Genomic DNA, 12,500 nt, shown 5'->3' with positions numbered 1-12,500 from the left:
AACTATGATTTAGTATATAATATTAATTACCAGTGATTAATGGTAATCTGATGCACTCACTCAGGTCGCCACACTATTGATCTCCTTTATGATGGAGTGCCAGTGCCTGGGTCACCCTTCACAGTCAACGTGCGTCGTGGATGTGACCCCAACAAGTGCCATGCTTTTGGCCCAGGTCTCGATCGTGGATTTGTGAACGAGGTCAATACGTTCACAGTTGAAACAAAAGGTCTGTGTACAAGCTATTTGCCAATAATTTTTCTCAGGTGTCTTATGAATTTGTATTTCATTTTTACTGTTCTGTTTCTTCTTCATGTTCTTAAGTTGCTGTCTTTGCTTGATGTATACAATGCATATTAGTCCATCATTTGATTGCAGAAAACAAACAACAAATCACCATTATATATGTGATACTCAAACATATCATACATCTTGACCCTTACATCTACTTTTGAATCTTGACCCAAACATATGACCCCATTGAGTCTCTTTATCTGTCCTGTCAAACCTGCTAATGACCTTCTTCCAATCTCTGGACACAGGTGCTGGAACAGGTGGTTTGGGCCTGGCAATTGAGGGACCATCTGAGGCCAAGATGACATGTAAGGACAACCGTGATGGTTCCTGCACTGTCGAGTACATCCCCTTGGAGGCTGGGGACTATGATGTTTCCATTAAGTTTGCTGACCAGCACATTCCAGGATCTCCATTCAAAGTAGGTTTTATTACTCAGTATTATTAATTTTTATGTATATTTTTTGGGGGGGTGTAATTATATTTTTCTTACCTATTTCTGAGGGAGAGAGAGAGAGAGAGAGAGAGAGAGAGAGAGAGAGAGAGAGAGAGAGAGAGAGAGAGAGAGAGAGAGAGAGAGAGAGAGAGAGAGAGAGAGAGAGAGAGAGAGAGAGAGAGAGAGAGAGAGAGAGAGAGAGAGAGAGAGAGAGAGAGAGAGAGAGAGAGAGTAGCAGTAACAAAAACCATATCAACATACAGTTAAAATTCACTTTCCCTCAAAACAGGTGGGAGTGGACCAGAATGTAGACGCATCCCAGGTCAACGTTTGGGGTTCAGGGCTGGAACCAGGCAAGGTACGTGCTGGTGTCCCTCTCACCTTCCACGTCGATGGCTCCAAGTCTGGAAAGGCTCCTCTAGGGGTCAACATCAAGACAGATAAAGGTAGGTGAAAAGGAGTTAAGATTATATTTATTTGTGCATTGAGGATGAGATTTTTGTTGTGGACACTTTTATTTTCTTTAGTTTAATTTATCTCTTGTTATTGATATTGCAATAAGAACCGTTGTTAATGTAACTTGTGTTTATATTATTTTTATGACTTGGGTATATATCTATTTTTTTCAGTAACAGGGTTACTATGAATAACTTCAGTACTGATTTAAGTAATGATGTTGATTTTATATAATTTAGTCTTTCTCATTATTTTTTTCTTTCATCCTTTCTCAATCCATATCCCTCATCCTCTCCCACCTTTCTAAACTTTCTTTTTTTCTTTATCTCCTCCATTTTCTTCTTTCACTGTTCCTTCCATTTTTTTCTTTTCCTCTCCCATACCCTCACCCTTTCCTTCTTCCCCTTCATCCATTTCCATTCCCCTTTTTTATCCTCCTCTTCTCTTCCTTTCATCCTGTCCCACCCTGTCCCACCACTTCCCACTTCTTTCTGCTCCTGTCCCATCCCATTCACTTACCCTTCCCTGCAAACCCCCTCCCCCTTTTCCTCTCCCTTGCCCTTCCTTTCTCTCACCCTTGCCCTCTCCCTCTCCCTCTCTCCCTCTTTCCCACTCTCTCTCTCTCTCTCACTCCCCCTCTCCTTCTCCCTCTCCCTCTCCCTCTCCCTCTTCCTCTTCCCCTCTTCCTCTTCCTCTTCCTCTTCAAACCATTCATCCAACCAAATAACCAATTTGTTTCCCATTCAACACCCTCCCAGGACCACTGCCCAAGTCTCCTGAAATCCGAGACAATGGTGATGGCACCTACGATGTCACCTATGTGCCTCATGCGGAAGGAACTATGCAGACGGCAGACATCACATGGGGAGGAAAGCCTGTCCCTGGAAGGTAAGCATTGGCAACTCTCATATTGTAAAGTTGCGGGGGGTTCATGTATTAAGTTTTCATTTTTACTTGTATCTGTGGTTACTTTATTGGGAGTTTTCTTGTTATCTGTTGTCTTGCTAATTTTTGCAGTTATTATTATTGTCTAAATGTAGATATTGATGTTAGTCTATCTAGATTTGTTTTGTTGAGTTGATTGTCTATTTTGTTTGTTAATTTTTTTATCTGTGAAATACGGAGTATGGAGTTTAGACATAGTGTTTTCTTGATATTTAGCATCAAAGAGTTTGAAATTGAAGTTATATTTTTACTGTAGATATAAAGACTTCTTGTGTAACCATGTTTTATTAGAAAAAGTGAAACTGCATTTTCTGTGTGTAAGTATCCTTATGTGTGATAGGTGTCAGCAGAAAATTGCATTTATTGCTGGATATGCATTTCTCTTCCAAGAAATATATGGGTACACCTTTGGATTTTTGATGTGTGATATACAAATATCTTAGGAGGGAGATAACTTGATTATTCTACATATGATAATTATCAGTCATTTGTTTTGTTACTCCAGACATGTATAATACTTAATGGTAATAAACTATATATTATGATGATTTGATAATGCTGTTCAGTTGAAGTCTATAATCTAGAACATTATTGATTTACTGATCAAGATCTTAATAAATTGATTGGTCTAGCTTAAGAGGATCATTTGAGTCATAGATACTTTTATGTCATAGAGAATTTGAGGAAACTCATTCTAAAGAGGAAGACTTGCAAAGAAAATTGGAATAATTCTGTTGTTCCTTAAAGATGCACTGTCTGTCTTTGAAAAAATGTGAACCTTACAGAGTTTAATAAAAAATGTGGAATTTAACCTCTATGTGAAAGGACACTAAATACAGGCTTGAGCTGTCTTTAACACTGTGTTGCTGAATAAAATGCTTCTTCTTTTTGTAATAGCAATTTGAATATCAAATAATCTAGAGAACTAAATGCTGAATAGATGTTTCCTAATGATTCATGCAATAATGGTCTCAGTGTAAATAACCTGCTTTTTAAAGGTATTCATTAAGGTGTTAGAAATGTGTAGTTTCTTAGAATAACATAATGTATATGCTTTTGGTAAATCTTTTTTTACTGAATGAGCTCATTTATTTAATAATTTTTTTGTTTTATTTCTTAATCTTCTTCTCCTCCTCCTCCTTCTACAATAATTTACTCATTTTCTTTAAAAGGTCTTAATGCCAACCCCTATTTATAGATATATAAACGTTTTTTTATTTTTCTTATTTTACTCCTTATAAAAAGAATATAACACTGTTATTAACTTATGGACAAGGGGAGTAGAGGAAGCCAGTAATATGAAAATAATTCCATAGTCTCTCCCGGGCGCAGTCCATTCAGATTACGAGTTAGGCCAGCATCCGCCTGTGTAGTCAGCCCACTACGAAGGTAAAACAATAGACGCAACTATTGTAAGGGCATGACACTGCAGCCCTGTGACGCTGACCCGACCTGACCTCTGTTGCTGTTGCTTTTGGTGGTTGTCTCCTTTTGGTTGTCTTCTCGTTGTCTTGTCAGTCCTGGCGTTGCAGAGGAACTTCCCAAATGCTGTATTTGAGCATGGGTGTGTGGTAGATGTTTTTTGTTAGATAATGCATTTGATTACATATATATTTATTTATGATAGTGATATTGCTCTCTATATATGTTTATGCTAAAAGGACTTATTTTATAGGATAAGCTGAAATATTACAAGACTTATGTGTAAAAGAAAAAGCACAAGTTATTAAGTTCAGTAGGTTTGTAATCTCATCTATCTTGTATTTCTCACCTTCATGTCGTTAAGTTTTGTAAGAAATTTTACTATTGTTATCATCATCACTAATAGAACACAAGAAAAAAAGTCCTGTACTGAGACTACTACATTTGAAAGTCTTATTTGCATAGTATATATGTCATGTTATATTATTTTGTGGATCTTTATATCATAAATAGATAAATTGTTTGAAGTAGATCACTCATTCTTAGCAAGAATGGTTAATTTTCTCATATTTCTTAAGTGAACTTAAATGCGGTGAATATATCAGTATGAATTATGTAGACTAGTATGCCTGGAGTTGATAAGCCAAGGTTGTTGATTAAATTATTGCAAATAACATTTTGGAAGTTCCGCTAGTTATGCCTGCATTTTTTTCTTCTTTGAGATATTATCTGAGCATAGTTGTGTTACCCAACCTTCGTTTTGCATGTTTTTTTTAACTTAGTTATTTTTTAGGAAATGGCTAGTTGCGTGTTTTACCATTTCTGTTTTTTTTTTTTTCTTATAGGTAATGTTGTTTTTTATATTTGTGATCTTGCAAGCATGATTGTGTGGATTTGATTGTAGATCTCAAGAGAATGTATTTCATAAGGAACAAATCATGAATTTAGTGAGAGAAAAATTATTGTCATGAAAATATCATTATATATATTTATATTTGTGAAAGGTTGTATGAAGTATATATATATATATATATATATATATATATATATATATATATATATATATATATATATATATATATATATATATGTGTATACATATATATGTGTGTGTGTGTGTGAGCATGTATGTGTGTGTGTGTGTGTGTGTGTGTGTGTGTGTGTGTGTGTGTGTGTGTGTGTGTGTGTGTGTGTGTGTGTGTGTAAATACATACATACAGAGTTGCAGATCCATATAACTGATTTTATGACACCTTATTTGGCTCCAGATAAGTGTTAAATATCCATTGCTTGTTAATCAGGACATGGATTAAAAACATTTGTGTTTATTTTTCTTTTGGCAGCAACATTCATAGAAACATTATATGTATAACATATACATGATGGAAATGGTTGATAGTTTTGTTTCTCTCTCTCTCTCTCTCTCTCTCTCTCTCTCTCTCTCTCTCTCTCTCTCTCTCTCTCTCTCTCTCTCTCTCTCTCTCTCTCTCTCTCTCTCTCTTCCTCTCACTCACCCTCTCCCTTTTCCTCTCACTCACCCTCTCCCTCTCCCTCTCCCTCTTCCTCTCTCCCTCTTCCTCTCACTCACCCTCTCCCTCTCCCTCTCACTCACCCTCTTCCTCTTCCTCTCCCTCTTTCTCCCTCCCTCCCTCCCTCTTTTTTCTTCTTTCTCTTTTCTCTCTCATTCCCTACTTCTTTTTTACCTTCTCCTTTTCCCCTCCTTCTCACTTTCTATTTCCTCCTTTCTCTTCTCTTCTCCTCTGTCTTCCATTTTAGCCCTTCCTTTACCTTATTTTTCTTCCTCTTCCTTTTGTCCTTACCCCCCATCCTGCTTCCACTACCACCATCTCCTCCTCCCTATGCTCCTCCTTTTCCTTCTCTTCTGTTCTCTTCCCTTCCCTTTCCTTCCCTTCCCTTCCCTTTCCTTCCCTTCCCTTCCCTTCCCTTCCCTTCCCTTCCCTTTCCTTCCCCTTCCCCTTCCCTTTCTCTTTCCTTTTCCCTTTCCCCTTCCCTCCTATTCTTCCTACTGCCTCCTATCCCCTTTATTTGTCATAAATTTTCACCCACATATGAATTCCCGACAAGGAGAAATCTCTATATGTGAAGCAACTGTCCTCAAAGCCCCGTGCTAATTTCAGACTCTTTAAATACCAGCTCATTATTCTGCAGTTAAGGAGATTTTAGCGGCAGTTCTAATCTGGCCAAGTGCAAACGCGAGTGCATGGGATTTTGACTAATTAGCTCATGTGGTTGTCATGGTTGTGTAGAAGCCGTGAGGAGATTATTTAATTTATTTGTTTGTTTGTTTGTACATGTATTTGTTTTAGAAAATTGAAGAACGTTTAATTTTGTACCTGTTATTGACTTTGTGTTTTTTCTCTACAACACATGGTAATTTTTTGTTGTTATTTTTATATTTCATGTGTCTACCTTTTTCTCAATCTTCTTTGATTTTCTTCTTCATTTTCCTCTTTTTCTTCTTCATTTTCTTTTGCTTCTTTCTTGTTTTTCTTCTTCATGTTATTATTGCTAGTACTACTTCTCCTCCTCCTCCTCCTCCTCCTCCTCCTCCTCCTCCTCCTGTATTCAATGTATTCAATTTGTATTGAGCATTCTTTTTTTTTTTTTTTGGGGGGGGGTAGCCTTAGTCAAAAGATAACCCTAAGCTTTCTTCTTCTTCTTCTTCTTCTTCTTCTTCTTCTTCTTCTTCTTCTTCTTCTTCTTCTTTATTATTCCTAAAACTTCTTCTTCTTCTTCTTCTTGTTTTTAATGTATTCAATTTGTATTGAGCATTCTTTTTTTTTTTTTTTGGGGGGGGGTAGCCTTAGTCAAAAGATAACCCTAAGCTTTCCTTGCTCCTTAATTCTGCTAGTTTAAAACTTGAATGTTGTAACAGACTATGAAGTATCAAAGCGGTGAATTGTGTGTATTTCTGGATGTCTTTGCATGTATGATAGTTCATTGAGCAAGTTGATGTTTTATTTTGCAAAACAAAGTTAGTCTCTCTCTCTCTCTCTCTCTCTCTCTCTCTCTCTCTCTCTCTCTCTCTCTCTCTCTCTCTCTCTCTCTCTCTCCCTCTCTCTCTCCCTCTCCCTCTCCTCTCCCCCTCTCCCTCCCTCTCCCTCTCCCTCTCCCTCTCCCTCCCTCTCTCTCCTCTCTCTCTCTCTCTCTCTCTCTCTCTCTCTCTCTCTCTCTCTCTCTCTCTCTCTCTATATATATATACTCTCTCTCTCTATATATATATATATATATATATATATATATATATATATATATAATTTCTGTTTTGTTAGCCTCTGTTTGTATTAAGATTGTCTTTTGTAGTAGTCATTGTTGTTATGAACATTATGATGGTAATAATAATGATAATATTAATGTTAATAATAATGACAATACTACTATTACTATTGCTACTACTATTAATACTAATGGTAATCATAATATTATTAATATTGACAATAATAATGTTTATTATTATTATTGTTATTGCTATTACTATAATTTGCTATTATTATTATCATTATTATTATCAGTGTTATGATGATAGTAATAATAATAATTATTATTATTATTATCATCATCTTCTGTGGCAAATGAATTATGAATTAGTTATCGAAACTGATTCCAAGAGGTAAATAATTGGGTATTACATTCCTACACATAACTGTAAGTGGATATTTTTATTAAACTTTTCAGGTCTGAAATATTGGTAAATAAATCAATAAGTGGTGAAATAACACAATATATGAACATTATTTTAGGAAACAAGTAAATATATACAATTTGGTTGAGTTAGGTTGAACTACGTATGGGCGAAAGATTATAGATTATATAGTTTTTTGTCTTGTTATGAAGGTTTATAGTATAGTGCATTTTGCATGATCTTTGTTCATTGCATTTGTTGTTGAAGTATTTTTCCTGTTATTGTTATTATTGCTATTTTTATTATTATTGGTATTATTGCTATAATTTCTATTATTATTATTATCATTGCAATTATTGTTTGCTATAATGCAATGATATGTTTTACTGTAGATGTATAGAAATTCAGCCAAATTTTATTGGCTTTAATTTCAGTTAGAGGGTAACAGTTGCACTATGCAGTTACTATTTCTGTGTATGCACTTGTTTATTTATTTATTCTGTTAACCTACCATTTTCTGGTTGAAATACAGAAAAAAATGATTGTCGCATTTTCAGTAATGTAGTTAAGCTGTAAAGAAAGTATATAATATATTCTTTAACAAAAAAAGAAAAAACAAAACCCCCAAAACATTCAATTTTAACAAGATTAATAAAATAAAAGTACAGTAAAAAAAATAATGATTAATACATTAAAACACAAAGAGTAAAAAGAGTACAACCCGAAAAAAAACATAGAATAAATAAAAAATAGCCCAAAATAAAAGCAAAATAAAAAAAATTAAAAATCCAAAAAAAAAAAACAAGCCCTCCAAACCCCGCCCACTGATCCCGCCCTCCCCCCCTTTCTCCCGCCCAGCCCATTCCGCACCCGCGTCCGCCCGCAAGTCGAGCCGAATCGGGTGAAGGTGAACGGCGCGGGCGTGTCTGCCAAGGGCATTCCCGCCTCCCTGCCCACGGAGCTCTCCATCGACACCAACGATGCTGGCCACGGCGACCTGCAGGTGGCCGTCACGGTAGGTGCTGGCGGGAAGGTTCGAATTTTGGTTGGGTTTGTTGTCGTTGTTGATATTGTTGTTGTTGTTGTTGTTAGTTGTAATTGTTGTTATTATTATCATCATTGTCACCACCACCACCACCACCATTTTTCCAACACTAATCCTAATCAACACCATCACATCTCCAACAATAATCCTGATCACCATAATTCCTCTAACACGAATCCTAATCACCACCATCATAACTCCAACACTAATCCTAATCACCACCACTTCACCAACACCCCTCCCAATCACCACCACTTCACCAACACCCCTCCCAATCACCACCACCATTTCTCCAAACGCCAACTCTTTATCAACATCACCACGCAGTCCTAACGAACAGTTTTTCTCTCTCTCTCCAACTCTCACCTCACAACACCTCACCTATTACACACCCATCATTTTTCTCTCTCTCTTCTCTCACCTCACTACACCTCACCCACCAGGGTCCGGACGGCCACCCGCGCAAGGTGAAGGTGGTGGACAACGGCGACGGCACCTACACCGCCTCCTACGTGCCTGACGACTGCGGGAAGTACAAGGTCTCCGTCAAATATGCGGACCAGGAGGTCGGACACTCGCCTTTCCCCGTGCAGGCCTACGCTACCGGAAAGGTGAGGGGGGGGGGGGAAGGAGGGAGAGGGGGAAGGGGAGGGGAGGGAGTGGGGTGGAGGAGGGAGGGGATGGGGTGGGAGGGGGATTGGGTGGGAGGGGGGAGAGGGGGAATTAGGGGATGGGAGGGAGTGGGGTGGGAGGGAGGGAAGGGGGAGGGGGTGGGAAGAGGGAAGAGGGGGGAGGGGGATGGAGGGATGGGAGGGAGGGAGTGGATGGGTGTGGGGAGTGGTGAGAGGGGGAGGGGGAGGAGGGTAGGGTAGGGGGATGGGGTGGGGAGGGGGATGGATTGATTGGGGGGGAGGAGAGGGAGGGATGGGGACGGTGGGAACGGGGGAAAAGGAGGGAGGGGATGGTGTAGGGGGAGCGGGAGGGGAAGGCTGAAGGACGTACAAAAGCATAAATAAGCGGGTGTTCAAACGTACACACACACACACACACACACTACGGTACAATGATATCTTAAAGACGTTAATGCGTGTCTTTCACATTAGATAAGGAATGTTTTATGTTCAATTAGATCGTTAAGCGGCCATAAATCGATAGCATGAAAGGCATTTTCAAGACTTTATTGCATACTTACTCCCCTTGAGATATTTCTACTTGAAATCAGACAACCAGAATATGAATTATGAAATGATTTAAAAAAAGAAATACGGAAGATTCATTCACATATTTATCTCTTATATTTACGACCCCTTACAACTTTTCGAAATGGGGACATTAAGAATAATATTTGGTTCTTTACTATCCCTCGACCTCCAGGCTGACAAGTGCAAGATAACGGAAGGCATAAACCACTCGTTAACTATAGGAGAGGAGTACTGCATCACGGTCAATGCCAAGAACGCAGGCACTGGAGCCGTAACGTGCAGGATACGATCAACTTCTGGCAGGTACGTTTGTGATTTTTTTGGGGGGTGGGGGGGGGGGGGGGGGGTGGGAGAGGAGAGGGGGGTGTTTTGGAGTTTTTTTTTTTTCTTTCTTTTTCTTGAAGTGGAGGTTTGTTTTTATGTATTTTTTGAGTTTTTTATTTTTTATTGTGAAGTGTTGGTTTTGTTTAGGTGTTTTTGAATGTGGGTTTTGTTTTTATTTTTTGGTGTAGGTTTTGTAATTATTTAATGTAAATTTTGTTTGTATTTTTATTAAGGTAATTTTATGTGTAAGGAGTAGGTTTTCATTTATTTTTATATTTCATCTTCATATACCTTATCATTGTTGTTATTTTTTTATTGTGAAGGCTAATTTAAATACGTTAAGCTGACGAGTATTTCATGTTTTATTGTTGAGCTGTTAGATTTCTTCCCTATGTCACTATCTTTATATAATAAGGAAATATAGATTAGAGATGAATGGAAAAGTATAAATGAGTTATAGGGGAGTTTTCTAGTTTGATGTATCGCATTATTTTCACATTTCATTTTATTTCCCTCGCCACAAGACAGCATAATTTCAGAAACGAACGAAATCTGTTGAAAATATATTTTTATTTGAGAATGCGATTTTATTTACGGCTGAAGAGTAGAAATGAATTGATATTTTAAAAGCTATTTTGTCATAATTCCTCGTTTTGCGTAGAAGGAATGAAATCACTCAAGAAATATTTGCCAAGTAACTCCCTTATCATGTAAACTGACTTTTATTAGAACTTTTAAGACTTGAAATGTTAAATATATCGGGTTTATGGTCACGTAACCTAGATTCAGGTGATTAGGTGATATCTAATCCTTAACCCGGGAGACTAGGCTTGGATACTTATCTCTCTCTTGGCACATAAATCAGTAGGTAATCAAGATCCCTCTAATTGAAATAGTATGAACTTGGATGCTTGAAAATTCACCCAGTGGTGGTGATATTGTAATCAGTATTACTTTATGGGTTATAATTGATCGTTAATGTGGTTTTATATCATTTATACTGTTCGTGGTATTATTTTCATCATAGGATTATTATTATTATCATCAATTACGGTTATCGTTAGGCCTATTATTGCCATGCTTACTATTACCCATTACTATTTTGCGGTTGGCCATACTTTTACCTTTATCAGTACAACCAGTACTCTTGCCAATATTCCAAAAACCCTTGCCATTTCATCTGGCATATAACCAACATCAGTTCCCATTATTCCAAAAACGACTACCGCTTTCATCACCATTACAAATCCCACTGTTCTTCCTATCACCGCCATTGCCACCGCCACAAGCCCTTTTGTCTCCCTTCAGTGACCTCGACATCGACATCGAGGACAACGGAGACGGCACCTTCAGCATTTACTACACCGTGAAGGACGCGGGAGAGTACACGCTCTCCGTCAAGTTTGGGGGACAACCCGTTCCCGATGGGTTCTACTCGTTCACGGTGAGTACTCTGTTGTGTTGTTTGGTTTTTGTGATTTGATGGTTTTAGTCGATATTTTTTCTTTTATTTTAGGGTGTTTTTTTGTGAAGGGGGTGGGGGTTGAGGTAAGGGTATTATTATTATTATTATTATTTTATTATTTTATTTTTATTTATTATTATTATTTTTTGAGGAAAGAGTCGTTGTATGTTATTTGAATATTTGTTGTATTGATTTTTGTTATGGTGATTTTTAGTATTTTTTTTCTCTTTCTTAAAGTTTAGCGAGGAGTTTTTAAGGGTGCTCGGGGTTAATAGAGGGATTGTATTCTCTGTTTTGATGATTTTTATATTTATGGAACTGGTTGCATTGAGGTTGAAATGTGCTACGGTTTCGAGAGTTAACTTCATATGTATATTTTTACTGTTATCTTTAGAAACTTGGATAGTGTGTAATTCCGTCTTTGTTGTGTTTTGGGGAATGTCGGCAATGTGCACTAAAGTTTTTTTCAAAACCTTTTTTTTCAATTCTGCCTTCTCTTTATTTATTGCTCCGTGTGAAGGCAATAAGAATTGCGGACCAAAAATAATAGTCAAGCGATAAACGTAACATGGGTTGTCAAGACCTTAGACTTTTATCGTCTTGTTTGTCGGTTTAACGGTCACCGTTTGAATCAACCGATCGTCGCCGACAGTTTGAATTTGAATATTTCCAACGTCTTTAACGATTTGTCGAACAAGAGCGCATACAAATGAAGCTATCGGAAGGAGAGACAACTGAAAACAAACGAAACAAACTTCTTTTTTTCTTTTTCAAAATGCCATGTGTTTATATATTCACCAAGAACAACTCCATCCCTCGGGCTCGGAAAAATATGTAAATCGAAAGGTGAAACTCGTTAAGAAATCGGAAGGAAAGAAAAAGGAGGAAAGATACGAGCTGCTTAAACAGAAGCTTGTTTTTATAGTCAAGGTTTAGTGGTGACACATTGGGTGCCCTGAGGAGAGGAGGCCGCGCAGGTGGTGGAGATTGTGGCTAACTTTTTTTTTCTCTCTCTCTCTCTCTTTTTTTTTATGGGGGGGGGGGCGGAGGGAAGGGGTACTATTTTTTAAGGGAAAAGGTCATAATTTGTGTTCTATCCTATATATTCTTTTGTTACGGTTGTTGTTCCTGCTGATGACATTGTTATTATTGTTATTATCATTGTTGTTGTTAAGAGAAGAGAGGGTCACATTTTGTGTTCTTTTTTATCTGTTTTAACGGTACGGTTGTTTTTAATATTGCTTTCTCGTTCTTTTTATGTGTCTTTC

At 37.6% G+C, this 12,500-nt stretch overlaps 1 protein-coding gene across 4 annotated transcripts in view; it reads left to right on the top strand.

The window, feature by feature from the left end:
• The window catches only part of cher (filamin protein cher), a 133,794-nt gene that overhangs the window by 27,267 nt on the left and 94,027 nt on the right, over window positions 1-12,500 (top strand). For all 4 annotated transcript variants that reach the window (XM_070115310.1, XM_070115311.1, XM_070115308.1 and 1 more), the window contains exons 16-23: window positions 65-229; window positions 543-715; window positions 1,020-1,176; window positions 1,945-2,074; window positions 8,055-8,211; window positions 8,685-8,852; window positions 9,616-9,746; window positions 11,076-11,211. In XM_070115310.1, the coding sequence (XP_069971411.1) occupies window positions 65-229; window positions 543-715; window positions 1,020-1,176; window positions 1,945-2,074; window positions 8,055-8,211; window positions 8,685-8,852; window positions 9,616-9,746; window positions 11,076-11,211 (1,217 nt within the window). The remainder of the gene's footprint in view (window positions 1-64; window positions 230-542; window positions 716-1,019; window positions 1,177-1,944; window positions 2,075-8,054; window positions 8,212-8,684; window positions 8,853-9,615; window positions 9,747-11,075; window positions 11,212-12,500) is intronic.

The sequence above is a fragment of the Penaeus vannamei genome, chromosome 37, assembly GCF_042767895.1.
Source record: "Penaeus vannamei isolate JL-2024 chromosome 37, ASM4276789v1, whole genome shotgun sequence".
Classification (NCBI taxonomy): Eukaryota; Metazoa; Arthropoda; class Malacostraca; order Decapoda; family Penaeidae; genus Penaeus; species Penaeus vannamei.
This window is presented reverse-complemented; position numbering and strand designations above follow the sequence as displayed.